The sequence below is a fragment of the Geotrypetes seraphini genome, chromosome 10, assembly GCF_902459505.1.
Source record: "Geotrypetes seraphini chromosome 10, aGeoSer1.1, whole genome shotgun sequence".
Classification (NCBI taxonomy): Eukaryota; Metazoa; Chordata; class Amphibia; order Gymnophiona; family Dermophiidae; genus Geotrypetes; species Geotrypetes seraphini.
In genome coordinates this window covers 120,069,666-120,088,172 of record NC_047093.1, presented here as the reverse complement: position 1 = coordinate 120,088,172, position 18,507 = coordinate 120,069,666, and the positions used below count along the sequence as shown (strand labels likewise).

The following is an 18,507-nucleotide window of genomic DNA, read 5'->3' as shown; positions in this document are numbered from 1 at the left end:
CTATCAAAAGCTTTTTCAGCATCTAATGAAATAGAGAATGCTGGGTCATTAATGGATTTTGTCAAATATAACATGTGATGTGCCAGTCTAGTATTATGAGATGAATGTCTTTGAGCAACGAAACCTGTCTGATGCATATCTATAATGAAAGGGAGAGCTTTAGCCAATCTTAATGTTAATGCCTTAGTTAGAATTTTTCCATCCACATTTATTAAAGAAATTGGTCTATAATTTGAAACCAAAGTGGGATCTTTATTTGGCTTAGGTAAAACTATAGTTATTGATTCAGCCATAGTACCTGTAATACAACCTTTATTTAGTTGTGTCTGATATAGTTTTAATAAATAGGGCATTATAATGTTTTGAAATGATTTATAAAACTCCACTGTATAACCATCTTCACCTGGAGCGGATCCAACCCTAAGGGATTTCAAAGCTGTATCTAATTCTTTTAAGGATATTGGTTCTTCTAAACTTCGTTTTATATGTTCAGGAATTTTTGGTCCTTTTATTAACTTTAAAAAATCTAAACCATCCTTTTCCTTTTTCGAATAAGGCTCAGAAGAATACAAATCTTTATAATATTTTAAAAATTGTTTTATAATGGGATCAATTTGAGATAAAATTTTACCATTCTCATTTTGAATAGCAATTATTTTTGTTTTTCTTTTTTTCGCTTTAAGATAATTTGCTAGCATTCTTCCTGCCTTATTCGAATTTCCATAATACAAAGCTTGCTGTACAAATAAATCTTTTCTAATAATTTTTGAAGAAATTTCATTATATTTACCTTTAGCTTTTAAAAGTTCTTGTTATGTCAAATAATCCCATTTTTCAATTAATTTTGATTCTAGAGACTTCACCACTTTTTCCAATTCTGTAAATTGTTTTTTTTTTTTTCTTTTTTTTATTTGCAATGCTGAATAAGAAATAATTTGTCCTCTAATATATGCTTTAAAAGCATCCCACAAAGTCTCTATTGAAATTTCTTCTGTATCATTAATTTGAAAATAATCTTTTATTTTTTCTAAAAGATTTTCACAAAAATCAATATCTGTGAGCAATGTATTATTTAATCTCCATATAGGTCTATTTCCATTCTGATCTATTATTTTAATTTCAATCCACACTCCGGCATGATCAGATAGTATAATTGGATCAATGACAGCCTGTGTGACTTGATGTACTAATTGATTAGAAACAAAAATGTAATCTATTCTAGAAAAAGAATTATGAACCTGTGAGCAAAACGAAAATTCCCGACCATCAAAATGAAGAATACGCCAAATATCTTTTAAATCACAAGATTGTACCAAATTATCAAGGCCTAATGATTTTATAAATCTTCTCGGACTTTTATCCATCAGTGGATCCATAACAGCATTGAAATCCCCTGCTACTACTAGATTTGAAGTAGCAAGTGGAAGAATTAATTGTTGCAGAGTTTTAAAAAATTCATTCTGGTTCGAATTAGGGGCATATATATATTGAAGAGCGTCATGGTGGTATTTCCCATGTCCATTTCCACATATATCCATCTTCCAAGAGGATCAGCTGCCTTAAATTTAAATGAAGCAGAACATTTTTTATTTATTAATATAGCAACACCAGCTTTTTTTCCTATTGCTGAAGAAAAGTAACATTGTTTGACCCAATCACCTTTTAGCTTTATAGATTCGTTATTTGAAAGATGGGTCTCTTGTATGCAGCATATATCAGCGTTCTGTCTTTTTAAAAATAATAATGCTTTTTTTCTTTTAATCGGGTGATTGAGACCATTAACGTTTAAAGATATTATCTTAAGACCCATTATGTATTAATATAATTTGTAATGTAACATCCCAATCTTCAATATTTTTTTTAATCTTTTTTTTCCCACATATAAGATAAAATAAAGAATTACCTATTGTACACAGACCCTTGAAATTTAATACCCCCCCTATTTCCTCCCTCCCCACCCCATACATATACAAATACTTGGAAATGCAAAATTAGATCAGGTTTAACATCACTCCTTACAAGCTATAAAATATTTTAATATCACAAGCTCCATAGTAATAATATAAATACTACTATTAAAATTCAACAATTTATATATCTTTGTTTTCTTATTTATATGAATACTTTTATTTATTTATCCAAATTTTGTTATGTTCAGCTAAATTAAATATATATAAGATATTTTGAATTTATAAAAAGGATAAGATTATTAGAATACTTTAAGCAAACATTTTATCTTTTATAACTTCAATCATTCATCTCATTCATTATAATTTCTATTCTATGAGATACATTCATCTAAAATTAAAAGGTAAAAATTGTGAAAAAAAAAAAAATAATTAAAATCTATCATAACCCATTCTCTTACTCATTCTTATTCCTATTTTAATAGGTCAATTGAAAACTTTAATGATTCCTATCCATAAACCTTTTTCTCTATATCCGGTAAAGAACTGTATCTTATAGAGAATGGATTCAGCTTATATCTGAATCATAAAACATATTCTTACTATGAAGTTATTATTATTTTCTTTGTAAATACAGTTTATTTCATTCTATATTTTATATCTAATATTAAATATATTTTCATTCCGTATAGTTCCGTTGGTATGAATGCCTTTTTTTTTTTCCTTCAAGTTTCCTCTTCTTCCTCCGTAGACGTGATAACGTGAAAACAACCTTTTTTTTTTCATTTCCGGTGTAGTTCATTTTAAATGGAAAATTGCTTGATTTTTCACGGTTGCAACAATTTTTTGGTATTTCAAAATTTCAGTTTTATAAATGGTTGCAACTGAAGCAGGCTATTCAGAAAGGGTTCCCTGAGTGGCGTAATTTTAAAATTTTTTATAGTCTGCATTTCCTCTATTTTCAGGCAGACATGCTAGGACATCAAGCTTCCAAGTGGTATAAATTAATATCTGAACTTATGAATAAGAAATCCAAAAACGCTTTTAGAGATATTTGGAGCATTGAGATTAAGCAGTATATTTCTGTATCTCGATGGCCACGTATTTGGTCTTGGAGGATGAGGTGTACAGCTTCAGCATCTATGAAACAAACTTGGTTCTTTTTGTTACATCGTTCTTTTTGGACCCCAGTTAGATTGAATAAAGTTAGATAATTCTAGATCTAACAGATGCTGGCACTAGTTCAACATTAGTTCAAAAAAATGGAAAAAGGACCAAACAAAGGACAACCAAAAGGAGCACAAAGAACACCAAAGGGAGTGTCACCGTGTAGTTAGGAAAGCTAAAAGAGAATATGAGGAGAGACTGGCGGGGGAAGCGACAAACTTCAAATCGTTCTTCAGATATGTGAAGGGGAAGCAACCTGCAAGGGAGGAAGTGGGGCCTTTGAATGATGGAGACAAAAAGGGAGTGGTAAAGGAGGAAAAGAGATAGCTGACAGGTTAAGTAAGTTCTTCACGTCAGTCTTCACGAGGGAGGACACATCCAATATTCCGGAACCGGAGGACATCGTACATGGGGATCGGGATGAAAAGCTGGCCCAACTAGAGGTAAGCCAAGAGGATGTCCTCAAGCAGATAGACAGACTAAAGAGTGACAAATCACCAGGTCCGGACGGCATTCACCCAAGGGTACTCAAGGAACTAAAGAACGAAATAGCGGAGCCACTTCGCCAAATATGTAACCTGTCCTTAAAAACTGGAGAGATCCCGGAGGACTGGAAAATTGCAAATGTCACGCCCATCTTCAAGAAGGGTTCAAGGGGGACCCGGGAAACTACAGGCCGGTGAGCTTGACCTCGGTCCCGGGAAAGATGATGGAAGCGCTGATTAAGGACAGCATCTGTGAACACATAGAAAACAATGGACAGCTAAAGCCGAGTCAGCACGGCTTCTGCAAGGGTAGGTCATGCCTCACAAACTTATTGTACTTCTTCGAGGAGGTAAACAGCCAGGTGGATAAAGGGGAATCCATCGACATCATTTACCTTGACTTTCAAAAAGCCTTCGACAAGGTACCAAACGAAAGGCTGCTTAAAAAGATGTGGAAACATGGAGTGCAAGGGGAGGTCCACCGATGGATCAAAAACTGGCTGGCAGGCAGGAAACAGAGGGTTAGAGTAAAGGGCCATTACTCTGACTGGCAATGGGTCACGAGCGGATTTCCGCAGGGGTCGGTGCTGGGACCGCTCCTGTTCAATATATTTATTAATGACCTGGAGGCGGGAACAAATTGCGAAGTTATTAAATTTGCGGATGACACCAAACTCTACCACAGGGTAGAAACCATGGAAGACTGCGAAGATCTGCAAAGGGACCTAACGACACTAGAAGAATGGGCCAAAAAGTGGCAAATGAGCTTTAACGTAGGGAAATGCAAGGCCATGCATGTAGGGAAAAAGAACCCGATGTTCAGCTACAAAATGGGGGGATCACTGCTAGGGGTAAGTAACCTTGAAAGAGACCTGGGAGTGATGGTAGACACAACCTTGAAGGCGTCGGCACAGTGCGCCACAGCCTCAAGAAAAGCAAACAAAATGTTGGGTATCATTAAGAAGGGTATCACGACCAGGACGAAGGAGGTCATCCTGCCACTGTATCGTGCAATGGTGCGCCCGCATCTGGAATATTGTGTCCAGTCCTGGTCGCCTTACCTCAAGAAGGACATGGCGGTACTTGAGGGAGTCCAGAGAAGAGCAACTAAACTGATAAAGGGTATGGAAAACCTCCCATATACTGACAGACTGAAAAAGCTGGGGCTGTTCTCCCTGGAAAAGCGGATACTTAGAGGAGACATGATAGAAACCTTCAAGATCCTGAAGGGTATAGAAAAGGTAGACAGGGACAGATTTTTCAGATTATGGGGAACCACAAGTACAAGGGGGCACTCGGAGAAATTAAAAGGGGACAGGTTTAGAACAAATGCCAGAAAGTTCTTTTTCACCCAGAGGATGGTGGATACATGGAATGCGCTTCCGGAGGCTGTGATAGGCCGGAGCACGTTACAAGGCTTCAAAGAAGGTTTGGATAGGTTCCTGGCGGATAAAGGAAATGAGAGGTACAGATAGGAGTAGATGTAGGTTTAGGGATAGTCTGAGACCACTGCTCAGGCAATGGGCCTGATGGGCCGCCACGGGAGCGGACCGCTGGGCGAGATGGACCTCTGGTCTGCCTCAGCGGAGGCAATTTCTTATGTTCTTATGATATTGATTTTTTGGAGATCAATTTGGGGACATATTAATAATATTTTAGAATCTGAGATTCCGTTAATAATAATAATAATAATAACAACTTTATTTTGTATACCGCCATACCCAGAGAGTTCTAGGCGGTTCACAGCAGTTAATAAGATTACATACAAGATAACATTGGAATTAACAATTTTTTGGAATGTACATGTCGTTGAAGTTCACAGGGAGATACAAGGAATATACAAGGGGTATACAAGGAATATATAAGGAATATAATACAAGTAATATACAAAGAATATGCAAGTAATATACAAGGAATATAGTACATGGAATATACAAGATTGTACAATAGTTGGTTTTTTTTTTGTTGTTGTTATAGGGAAAAAAAAACATACCGGTCAGGGAAGTTAATTGGTTTGGAGGGTACCTTGGGGGGGGGGGGGGGGAGAAGGATTAGCAGCATAAAATCTATTTTACTCTTTTGGAATCTCTCTAAATACTTGTGACCTGGGTCAACCACTGCTGGAAACAGGATACTAGGCTTGGTGGACCTCCAGTCTCTCCCAGTGTTGCAACTGTTTTGCTCTTATGATGTTATGGTACTGTACCGTTGATGATTGAAAAATAAGATTGAAAGATTATGAAAGTGCTAAAGCTTTAAATGAGGATTCACCATACAATATAAGCAGTTTATATTGACATGTGTACCTTGGACTATGCAACACTGGGAGAGTCAATTTGGGGATGGATTGTGTTGCAGCAAAATTTGTTCCACGGTTGATGACCGATGACTAGAAGAACAACCAGAAATTGTGCACAAAAATCACAATGACAGCTCTTCCCTCATGTACCTTAATTTCCTGACTTGGCCCCAGCTGACTTCTTGTTTCCTAAACTTAAATCTATACTGCAAGGAAAGTGATTTGACACCACTGAAGTCATAAAGCAAAATTTGATGAAGCAACTTTTGTCGATTCCTGAAGATCTATTTAATGACTGTTTCCAGAAGTGGAAATGACATTGGGAAAAGTGTGTATGTAGGGAAGGGGAAAACTTTGAAGATGACCCAATGGAATAAGTTGTAGGATTGTTTAATATATTTTATAAGATCAGTCCTGGAATTTTTAACAGACCTCTTATGTTGCCAGGAGCTTCTCCTATGTTATACTTTCTCTGGCAAAGAATCAAGATCCAGTCCCAACATGACTAGACTCTTCTCCTTAGGTCACACTGTTCCTATAATGAGCAGTTGTTGGTCAGACTTACATACCTCTGTTCAGTTCATTTAGCATGTGAACAAGTCTCTATCTTTCTTCTATATAACAGCGGACAGCTGTTGCCCAGACTCACAATACATTTGCTAATTCTTCTCCTTCCTCTCCTTCCATAGTTCATAGATATTCCAGTGAGCTCCTGGTGGGATTTCACTTGTGGCTCTTCTACATATTTCTTGCTGGACCAGCTCCAGGAAATAAAGGACATGCCTCCTCCCTAACTTGGAATATTATACTTCCCTCCACAAAGCTCAAGCTCAAATCTAGTTGGACCACTTCCTCAGCACAGACCTCTTTCTATTCAGATTTGTTTCACACATTTTGAGAGCAGAAATCTCAAATATTCTTCCTGAAACTGCAAAGGAAAGAGCATTTTGGCAGCATATTATAGATGAAATCATTTGAAGAGGATTTATATATGCAAGGTTGGACTATATAGGGTAAGGGATAGAATGTAAAGTAAGATTAATATCTCTGACCTGTGGGTATTGATATATCTGGAACATATTGTAGAATGCATATGTATCCTCATTTGTAAAGCCTTCAATGATGGCAGCCACTGTGCGAAATGAATTACACTTGAAATTTACGATTGTGCTCTGTCCTGCCAAAATTTTTAAGGCTGATTTAATTATTTTCCTTGTATATGTAAAAGTCTCTTTAATATGGAGCCCCAGTGTGATGGTGGGTAAGAGGTCTGAGTTGTTGTTAATTTCCTCCACCGCAAAAACAAAGGCCAAGAAGTTATAGTTAATATAATTTAAAAATCTGTAATGACATTAAGATCATAATTTCATAACAGTGTACCTGAAATATTTGCAAAAATATACATATTTATGCGTATTTGTTTTTTTAATAAAATATCAGAATGCAAAAATAAAACAAAACAAAACTATGTTCTCTTTTACCATGCAGTGTGAAAAAGAAACCTGGTATGCTGAAGCCACTTGTAATGCTGCCAGGAACATGCAGCTTTTTCTATTTTTTTATAATGACCATGAGCTAATATCCCCACTAAAGCAAGGCCATTAGATTGTGAGCCCTTCTAGCCCCTCTTTTGCACATAGTATGAGCTCGCACACTATTCCTGAGCTAATCAGTTAGCAATGCACAAGTGCTGATGGATTCACGTAGCTTTGTCTACACTCTATTCCCTACAAGTATATCTTATAGAACATGAGAACAACCATACTGGATCAGACCAGTGCTCTCCTGTTTCCAAAAGTGGCAAAATCTAGGTCACAAGTATGTTATGTTAGTATATGTTAATCAGGTTCTTTGTACCCTCTCTACCTATTCAGTTCAATAATAATAATAACTTTATTTTTCTATACCGCCATAATCTTGCGACTTCTAGGCGGTTCACAATGAAGATAAGCTGTACAGTCAGCGAATTACAGAGTATAGATAGAAGTGAGAACATTCAGCGATCAGTGAATTAGAAGGTGCCAAATGGTTAGGAGAAAGATGTACATAGGTTGTTGAAAAGAGTTAACTTAATTTTCATATTACATTGAAAAACATTGGGCATCAGCAGAAAGCTGGGTACAATTGTGAGGAAGACATAATAGTAGACGGAAAAAAATGGGGCTTCTAATTGAGAGGAATAACGGAATATGGGTGAGGTGAGGTAGCTTTGATCGTGTAGGGAAAAATCTGGCTAGGACATGAATTTCTTAAATAAGGCGGTTTTTAATTCTTTCTAAAAGGTCTGATTACATTAAAGAAGTTGGTTCAGTTACCCAGGAAGTTACAATGGACAGTTTGACACAGACATTCAATAGATTTGGAAGTTCAGGTAGATCAGTACGATTATTAATACAATTATGTTGTAGTTACAAATACATAATTACAAGTTACAAGTCAAAAGGAGCCTGAGAAGTTTCACTTCATGTACAACATCGAGATTACTTTATGTACTGTGGTGCCTTGCCCATTAATATAGGTGGGTAAAACATGAAGGCTTTTTAAAAAAAATATATCTTTATTAGATTTTCAAACTACAATTGTGCAACAAATAATTCATATACATAAAATATCACAAGACAAGCACAATATACAATTAAATATTTCCCCACCCTCCCACCCAATACTCAAATAAAATAAAACCCACAAGAAACTATCCATATATACCCTGAATCAAGTTCCAATGCAACTCCCTCCCCCCCCCAACCTACCAATCAATTATTCTTCCTTACAAAATTTAGCCAATGGCTCCCAAACATCCATAAACGTTCTGTAATGCCCTTGCTGTATGGCCATGAAGAGTTCCATTTTAAAAATGAAATACAGAGATTCCCACCAAAAATTGTAACTTAATCGATCCAAATTCTTCCAATTCCTTAAAATGAGCTGTATGGCAACCCCTGTCATTATAAATAGAAGTTTGTTATTTCGATTAGATATTTGGCTTTTAGCTCTCATCAATATATCAAATAAAATGGTGTCATATGTTAATGCCACTGGATTTTCCAATATTTTGTTCACTTGATTCCATATGGACCTCCATAATTTAAGTATCAAGGGACAATAGTATAATAAATTATCCCTAGTCCCAGCTTCAAGACGACAGTGCCAGCATCTATTAGACTTTGAATTATCTAATTTCTGTAACCTAATAGGGGTCCAAAATGCTCTATGTAATAAGAAAAACCATAGATGCAGACACGTTAAAAACGCAAGCGCACCTTTGTAAAAGGAGCTCTAAGTCCTTAATATTTTGTTCTAAATTAGTGAATTCTAGCTTAAGTTGCATCCTAACATGAGCTGATTATGAGATAATTTGCCTTCTCACGGTAGCTTTAAAAGCATCCCAAAGTATTTCTAAATAGATTTCCTCTGAGGCATTAAGTTGAAAATATTCCTTCATTTTTATTTGGAATTCCTCAATAAATTATGCATCTGCAAGCAATTCATTATTAAATATCCAAACAGGTCTATTATATTCTTACTCCTCAACTTTAAATTCAATCCAAACTCCACCATGATCTGCCAAAATGATTGGATCAATAGTGGCTTTTGTGATCTGTTGTACAAATGTGTCTGATACAAATACATAATCTATATTTGAAAATGATTTATGGACATGGGAATAAAAAGAAAACTCCTAAGTATTATAATGAAGAATCTGCCATATATCCTTCAATCCACAAAATTGAACCATATTATCCAATCCTAATGATTTTAACATCCTACTAGGTTTTTTATCCAGCAATAGATCAATTACAGCATTGAAGTCCCCTGCCACCACTAAATCAGAGGCAGACAGTGGTAGAATCAACTGTTGTAGAACCTTGAAAAATTCAATTTGATTTGAATTAGGGGCATATATGTTAATGAGCTTCAGCGTATGTTTCCCCTCGCTCAGGTTTACTTGAACCAATTTGCCTAAAGGATCAGCTGAAAGGAATTTAAATGTAGCCAGACATTTTTTATTAATTTAAATAGCCACTCTCACCTTCTTGCCTACCGTAGGAGCATAAAAGCAATGTTTAACCCATCCTTTTTCTAATTTACTTGATTCTGAGGCATTTAAGTGCGTTTCCTGAATGTAATATATATCTGCATCTTGTTTTTTCATGGAATTAAGAGGTTTTTTCCTCTTAATTGGATGATTAAGGCCATTGACATTTAATGAAAACAATTTCAGCGTCATGTATATTCTAGCAAAAATGGGATCCGAAAATATAATTCAACACGCTTAACCCTTACTAGCATTATATAAACATTACACATCCTATAAATAATCCCTCCCCCTACTACAGAGCACCTATTTAGTTCTTTAACTCAAAGACCCTTTCAGGCCTTCTTTAAGTTCTTTTCCAAATTCAACCTTGTATCCCTTACAGATTACTACATGAATCAACTTCTCATATGACACTACTGATTAATGATTTATAATATATATGAGATAATCTTTATAACTTATCAATTTATCCCAAAATAAATTATTGCTCTGAAAGTCATTAAAAACTATAACTCTAAAAATAAATAACAAACCTTAAAAAGAGCCACAGAAACCCTCCTCCCCGCTCAATATCATTCCAATACACCCCCATTATATTCAGTTAATATTACCAACATTACCTATATCACTCTACAACAGAACAACCCGTATGGACAAAAATATAAATCATTCATTGCATTTGATCTATTAAAACACAGCCTACCAAAACAAGTTCCCCACATACCAAGCAATCTTTTCCATATACTCCAATCACTCTCACAAAATTAAATCATCAACTTAAATTAATAACCAGTAATAAAAGTTACTCAAAAAGCTATTTCATTCACATTCATGCACTGTCAAACACAAATGAATAAATTAATATTGAAAGAGTAAATAATCCAAAGAGACTATAAAGAATCATTATATTCCATATCTGCCCCTCCCACCTGTCTTACAAAACTATTCATCCCAACCCCCACCTCGCTCTCTACAAAGGTTCCCCTTAAACATCCATACACTACCAACCACACACCAATATATGCACATTGCCAATCTACAACAGAACAACTTCCAAACTGACGTGTCTTTTCCCTATTTAATACATTTCCAAGCATTAGAAATACAGTCAAACCAAACTCCAAGACAGGGCTCTCAATGAGGCAGAGTGAACATCCTGAAGGGTCTGCCAATGCTGCTGCTTCTCCTCCATCGCCCAGTGTCAGTCTGCACATGCCGGATCCAAGCTTCATGCTCTTTTACCCTTCCATGTGCTGTTTTTTTCCCTCCCCTTTTTGTCCCAACCAAACTGCTTCCTGTTCATTCCTCCACCATTCGGGATGGTAATGCTTTCTAAGGGTCATAGGGGCCTGGAGCTCGGACATTCTCCTCTCCCCTCTGCAGCAAACCTCCCTGCACCTCTTCTCTCATTCTGCCTCCTCCCAGTTTGCAAACACCAACGGAAATCGCAAGAAATCCACTTCCCATTTGGAAATCAACATGAAGGCTTTTAAAAAATGAGGATTATTGAGCATTAAATTCACATCTAAAAACAGGTCAAGAACTCACCTGTAGCTGCACATTGTTTGATTTCCACCATTATTTTAATAACTTATGATTCACAGTTTTGGAGACAACACAGAATAGTCTGAGGGGAAGTGGCTTTTATAGACTCTTGATACAGTAGGAGGGGCATTGGATTTTTTTATTTAGCCAGTGTGTTTCCAAATGGCTAGTATCATGAATGTGGCATTGGAGCCCACTTTTTGCATTCTAGGCATTAACTTCCAGCTTAGGGAACAAAGAGGAGAAGTGCATGCCATTCCTAGTGTTAGGCAAGTTGAATGTTGTAAGGGTGTTTATAGTTCTTTAGAGTGATTTAGAGTGTATATGAAGGGGGTTTTGTGATCTTGCATGTTTCTGATGGTGTGTTTTTGTGAAGGTGGGAACAGCTTTAAAGTGGTTTTCTAGATATTCAGTGCTACTACTGATGTTTGGTGGAGTCATCTAATATAATAAAACGGTAAGCCGCGTATGCACACTTCCTATGCGTGCATCCGTTTTCCGTGAGCTATAGCACACATAGGAAGTGCGCATGCGCGGCTTACGGTCTGGCCTCACGCGAGGTAAGACAAGTGTCCTGCACGTCCTTCCCTGCTCTCCACTTGCGGAGCGGCGGCTGCCGGCTGCTAGCACCCCCTGCCCTCTCCGTTGGCTCCCGGCCCCAGCGGCGTAGGCAGCACTATAAACACACTGCTTCGCGCCCTTCTCTGCCGATTTCCTCTGCCGCGTCTCTGATGACATCATCGGAGACAGACGCGGCAGAGGAAATCTGCAGTAGAAGGCCGCGAAGCAGCGTGTTTAAAGTGCTGCCTACGCGGCTGGAGCCCCCGAGGTTTGTTGGCGGTGGGAGGGTCAGGAACAGGCCGGATCGACAATGGCAGTAAAAGAAGGGGGAGGGGCCGAACAGAGCAGGGAAGAGAAGGTAAGAGAAGGGAAAGGGGTAGTGGGGGAAAATGCTGCTACTACTTCTACACAGGAAAGGGGGGGTAGGAGGGAAATGCTGTTGCTGCTGCATAGGGAAAAGTGATGGAAATGCTGCTGCATAGGGAAATGGGGAAAAATGACAGACAGACACCGGGAGGGTGGGAGACAGAAAGAAAGAAAGACACAGGGGCAGGGAGAGGGACAGAAAGACAGAAAGAGAAAGGGGACCAGAGAGAGAGTCAGCGGGAGAGGGAAAGGGGGCTGCTTTGGGGGGAGGGGTGTGCTGGGGGGAGACAGAAGGGGCCATGGAGATATAAGGAAAGGGGACAGACAGCTTTGCTCTGGGGGGGAGGGGGAGACAGAAGGATACAGACAGCGGCCAAGGAGAGAGAGATAAAGAAATACAGACAGACACATCTATTCTAGCACCCGTTAATGTAACGGGCTTAAAGACTAGTTATATATATATATATATATATATATAATCAAATTCTCTAACATATTCTTCCATTAAACCCTGGTTACTTAACATGCCATCACCAGATTACAAACAAGCGGGTGCTGTAAATTATCAAGGGTTGTGGACTCTCCTTGAGTCAGGAATCTTCTTAAACCAGGAATTATTGTGAGCTAGCTGTAGTAGAGTAAGTTTTGATTGAGGTAATTTTATTCTAGTTAGATTGGTGGTTAGATATTTAATCATCTTATGTATTTTTCTAGGATATCGGCAGCAAGAATCCCCTGAAGCAAGTTGCCTTAAATCGTGTACCAATGTTTGGAGTTGAAAAGGGCATATATTGTTAGGACTATTTTTGAATTTTCTGGGTTCTCTGCATTTACAAGTTGGTGGTGACTGCTAACAACAGAAAGTAAATAGGAAAAGAGAGTCACTTGATTAAAGGCTTACATCATAAGATCAGGAGCTGGAATAGCTGCGTTATATAAGGTTTTATAAGCAACTCTGATACCTCTCTTTCAATTAATAGAAAGCAGTTTTTTCAACAATTTGTTTTGACGTTCATTGCAACTCTAGGGAGTGATAGTAATTTATCTATTCACCTTTCCCCATTTTTCTTTTGACTTGTTGAGGCCATTTGGGACAGTGTGTGAGAAACCCAAATAGAAGCAACGTTTCATGCTACTGATCCCATGGCAAACAATGGCTTTCCTTAATGTCCATTTCAAAAAACAGACTATGAACTTTTCTTCTTTGAATGAAAAAAGTATTTCCTCCTATTGGTTTAAAAAGTATCTCCTTTTAACTTCATTGACTGTCCCCTAGTCTTTGTTTTCAAAGTATTCCCATGTAATGGAATTTAGTGTCTCCTGGTTTTTGTTCTCTTTGAAAGAGTGAAAAATTGATTCTCTCTTACTCTTACAGGGTATATATTTATCCTTCACTGATAAGTCTCTTACTCTAAAATTTGGAGAGTTCACAAAAGCAAAATATAGTTTCACAAACTGTTCACTCTTTCTATCCAAAAGAACATTTTATTTGGGAATCAGTGCTTCCCATTCAATCCAAGAACATAGCACCTTTGTAATTAAAATGATGAAATATTTTGACTCCTACCAGACAGAACTTAAAGATCTGGGCTTTATTTCATACTCCAAAGAAATTTAACACTGCTTTGCCACCTCTCTATCTTCTGTCCACCCACCCACCCCTCCCTCTTCCTGTGATACTATCACTGAAATGCTTACATATTTTCCTTAAATATACTATTTGTCACAAATTTCATCATAAAATGCATTGAGTTACCATTTTTCCATTGTTTTTGTTTTATTTCTGTTACCTTGAAAAGTGGCCAACACAGCCTCCAACCATTTCAATACATACACAAAGTCTTACTTAGCAACTCAGTGGAGTAGTCATGGTAGGAGGTACCCCCCTCCCCTTCTGCACACCCACACTCCTCCCATGCCCCTATCAAACATTTGTCTATTTTTCTTTCCATATCTCTTTAACTCTTTGCCAGCACTCCCAGCACCTGCAACCTCCTGCCCACACTGGTCTTGGCTCTGTTTATCAGCATTACCCCACACCATCTTACATCTGATCAGCTAGTGATGCTTCAGTTTCAGTGGCATTAACCAGTCAAGTAGTGCTGAAAATCCAGGAGTAGCCAGCTCATCAGGAATTAACAAGGCAGGAGTCTTTCATGATGTGAAAGTTCTTCTTTAGGGTCCCCGCCTAAATGGTCTTCATTTTGTAAAGTTTGCGCTTTAAATGTGACTGCACCTGCTATTTTGGGTGGTTGATTGAAAATTGGAAATGCCCTGCCTTCTTGTGAAAATTTCATGTACATTTGCTGCTTTTCTCATCTTTTCAAAGCACCCCTCTGAGAAAACCTACTCACTGGCTGCCTAAAGGTGGAAGAAGAAATGTACTTTTCACTGGGCAGAGGACATTTTCAAACAGGACTATCAAGGAATGTTCATCTGTTTTAAGATTGACAAAAGTGCAAATATATTAAATTTCAATTTTAAAAAATGATAACATATTAGCAGTGTATGGAAGATTATTGCTTGGCTAGTAAAAATTCACTTGCTACAGGTTATCATGAGTTTATGTGTTCAATGATAAATAAAAATATTCATAGACAGAATGAGGACATCAAAAACTCAGATGTAATTATAAATTTAGTAATATCATATAAAAATGAAGGAAAATGTAAACTCCTTATAAAACATAGACTACAAAACATCTTTCATACAAGTACAAGTTATATTTCCAACAGCTAGTCACAGAGCAACTCACAAACACTTCTGAAATGGGAGGTAATGCACAATGCTACTTACCCTGAAGAATTAAAAGATATGGTGTTGGTAAAGGATTTAGTTAACTTAACTGCATACTGTTGAACAAATCCCCCAATTATAATGTCCCCATCCATGTAGTAGCCATCTTCTGAAAAGTCCATGTACAGCTTTGGACATTGGCTCTCAATAGGCTTCCAGAGATCAGTGTAAAATATGAATAAAATCAAAAGGGGATAAGCTGCCATATTTCAAGGTAAGGAACAACTGCTCTTCCTGCTCTGTCACTTTGGGAAATTTCTAGTGGAAGATTCTGCACGTCATAGTGAAACCCATCTTTTTAAATCTATATATTATGTATTATGCAAGAAGTTTCAAATTGACACTGAGAAGACTCTTTGATGGACACAGGTCACTTTATGATTGGACCAGAGAACTTCATCCTGATGTTGATGTGAACGCTGATTCGAGCGAGTATCCTGCAGCTGTGTGGGCATCGTGTGATCTTTATAGGTCTCTGCTCCTGAAAGGTTCAGCCTCAGCGGATTTCATCTACTGACTTGGGCATTTGATATTAAATATAGATTGTTTTTATAAACTTGTTTTTCTGAACATGACCTTGTAAGATAAATATTAATTTCAAAGGAGTGCTTTGTGAAGAGTGTAATAATAACAGCAAGGGAATTGTGCACTTGATTTATAATACTTAGAAAATAAATAAATTAGAAAATGGATTTCGATGATTAGAATCTACCAGATATTCAACCCACTGAAGGCCATGACAGGACTCTCTGTATATAGAATCATATTTTCTGTCTTAGAGCTGAATTTGTCAGTTGTTTAATTATGAAAATACTGAATTTTGAGGGCAACCTTGTGAATTTGTTCACAGGTGAATGGTTCTTTAGTCATATACAAATACGCATGGCAAAAAACCACTTTCCTATCTGTGTTATGGTCCTTGACACTAGAGAATGACATGGGGAAAAAATCTGTCCCCGTCACCGCCCCGTCCCCGGCCCACCATCCTCTGCACCGCCCCGTCACCGCCGTTACCTTCACCGCCCCGTCACCATCACTGCCATCCCTTTCACTGCCCCATCACCGCCACTGCCATCCCATTCACCGCGCCGACACCGTCCCCGCAGCATCCATAAAAGCCTTAGTACTCTAATATTTAGCTTATTCCGTTCTTATAAATCAAAGTTCCTGCTGCTGAACTAGAGAAAGAGATATTCAGCTGGCAGGGCTTTGTTTATAAATATTTATCAACACAACTAATATACCACTTTATCCTAAAACAAAAAATAAATAAATAAATAGAATAAAAGCAAATTAGACTATTGCTCTAAGGAAATGCTGATAAATTGGAGGAACTGAGTAATAAGTTGTGCAACTTGACTGCTCAGCTGAAGATTTCTAACTGCAGATTGGAAAATGTTGAAATCCGAGTGGGAAAAACTGAAGCAATTCAAGTTCAATGCCAGCAGGACCATGTGGTAATTCAAAATCTATCTAAGCAAATTGAATATTTTGAGAACAGAAATAGAAGATGTAACGTGAGAATTTTGGGTTTGGGGGAGGAGGCTGAAGGATCTGACATGCCTGCCTTTTTAGAACAGCTGTTACCAAGCCTGCTTCAGGTATGGCAGTTGCCATGTAAGACATACCAGAAACCCTGAAACGTGGAGGCGACTATCAGATGCTAAAAAGATATAATGGAGGAACGGGAGGTAATTGTCACATCAATGAATATCTGTGCAGTTGATATCGGTGCTGGTAGCATACTAAGTGCTCATTCTCTCAACCCCTTCTCTGCAATGAACTGCATTGTCAAGGAGGCATTCCTGAACAAGGGATATACACCTCAGAAGCTACCGGCCACATGTTGGTCTGGAGGTCACCTTCATAGCTCCAGACCAATGTCAGGCCTGCTGTTGTGGAGGCATATATCCCTTGTTCAGGTATGCCTCCTTGACAATGCAGCTCAATGCAGAGAAGGGGTTCAGAGAGACACTATCCGATTCTAAGCATAATGTATGCTTCATAGTTGCACGTGTCACCCTCTATCCTATGTCATATCATGTCTGCTACCTCTCAAAGCTCACTTTCTTGGCAGCTGTTCTGGTATGCAACCTATTGCGACCCAAAATGTGGGTGATGAGATACCGGTCAGTCCACTGTGTCAACAAATACATCAAGGCCATTCAGTGTCACCTGCATATGCCGGCCACCTTTTGTTTAGATGTATACCGGTGTAACTGTACACAGAAAATAGTTTACATATATGTTCACACACTGGCCTGATCTGTCTCCCACTTAGTCTTACTGGGTTGGGTGGGGGGGGGGGGGTTGATAGGTAATTGTGTATGTAGTATGCAACCAATGCACGCTATGGTAACCTTGAGTTCATAATCTTACTGCACACGAGTCGCACACAGCATGGTGCTGAGGGCATAGCCCAGGAGGTGGTGCAGGACATATGCCTATAGGCAGCCAGGGAGGCAGTGGCAGAGGCAGAGCAGGAGGTGGAAGGCTACTCTGCGTCCGAGGGAAGTCTGCAACCTGAGGATGTGGTTGAGGTCTCTGATGTGGAGGACCAGGCCCAGGTGGTAGAGGCGGAGTTGGAGGCACAGGTGGTGGCGGAGGTGGAGCAGCAGCATGTGGTGGAGGAGCAGGGAGCATGGGAGGTTCCTGACTTCTATGAGGATATGCCTCCTCTTGAAGGGGATGAATAGGTGGTCATGGAGGCAGCAGCCTCAGCCCCACGCCATGATGTGCAGCCAGCGGCCCCAATAGTTCCTCCCCCTCCTGAGGCGTATGGAGAGCTGCTCAACATGGTGGGACAAATACGCAGTGAATTGCAGGAGGGGAGGCGTGAAACTATGCAGACTCTGCAGGAGATTATAAGTCTTCTGCGCCAGCTGGTTGAGATATTCAAGGAGCCAGTGTAGGGGGTGAAGGGGCAAACCTGAGGGCCAAGCTGTCAATGGGCCATTGAGGCACCAATCATGTTACCAACAGTGTCCCTGACAGCTCACAAGTAGCTGGCAGAAATCCAATGACTGAAAGGACATCACACGGCCTGTCCTTCACATATTCAGGAGACTTTACCTACTGTATCTCATTGGGACATACTTGGATGTTAACCTACTTGATGGTACTGGCTGTCGTGTACAATGCTGTCACCATATGCTCTGCCAATGATTGCAAATGTTGAGATGTGATGTACAGATGCAAACTGTACAGTGATGGTTAAGGTGTGCAATAGTTGCACTGAAGGTGTGTTCCAATCCCATGACTAGGGTAGGAAGACATGCATATGGTGGGACAGTGTTAAACGCAATAAAGGGTACTCTCCCCATATCAGTGGAAAACAGGTAT

The 18,507-nt window shown here is 38.7% G+C and overlaps 1 protein-coding gene across 1 annotated transcript in view; it reads right to left on the bottom strand.

The window, feature by feature from the left end:
- The window catches only part of LOC117368566 (vomeronasal type-2 receptor 26-like), a 69,437-nt gene extending 51,629 nt beyond the window's left edge, over positions 1-17,808 (bottom strand). Inside the window, exons 1-3 of the mRNA XM_033962297.1 lie at positions 17,545-17,808; positions 15,166-15,317; positions 6,911-7,199 (exon numbers count right to left, since the gene is read on the bottom strand). Coding sequence (XP_033818188.1) covers positions 6,911-7,199; positions 15,166-15,317; positions 17,545-17,808 — 705 coding nt within the window. The remainder of the gene's footprint in view (positions 1-6,910; positions 7,200-15,165; positions 15,318-17,544) is intronic.
- Positions 17,809-18,507: the final 699 nt, after the last annotated feature.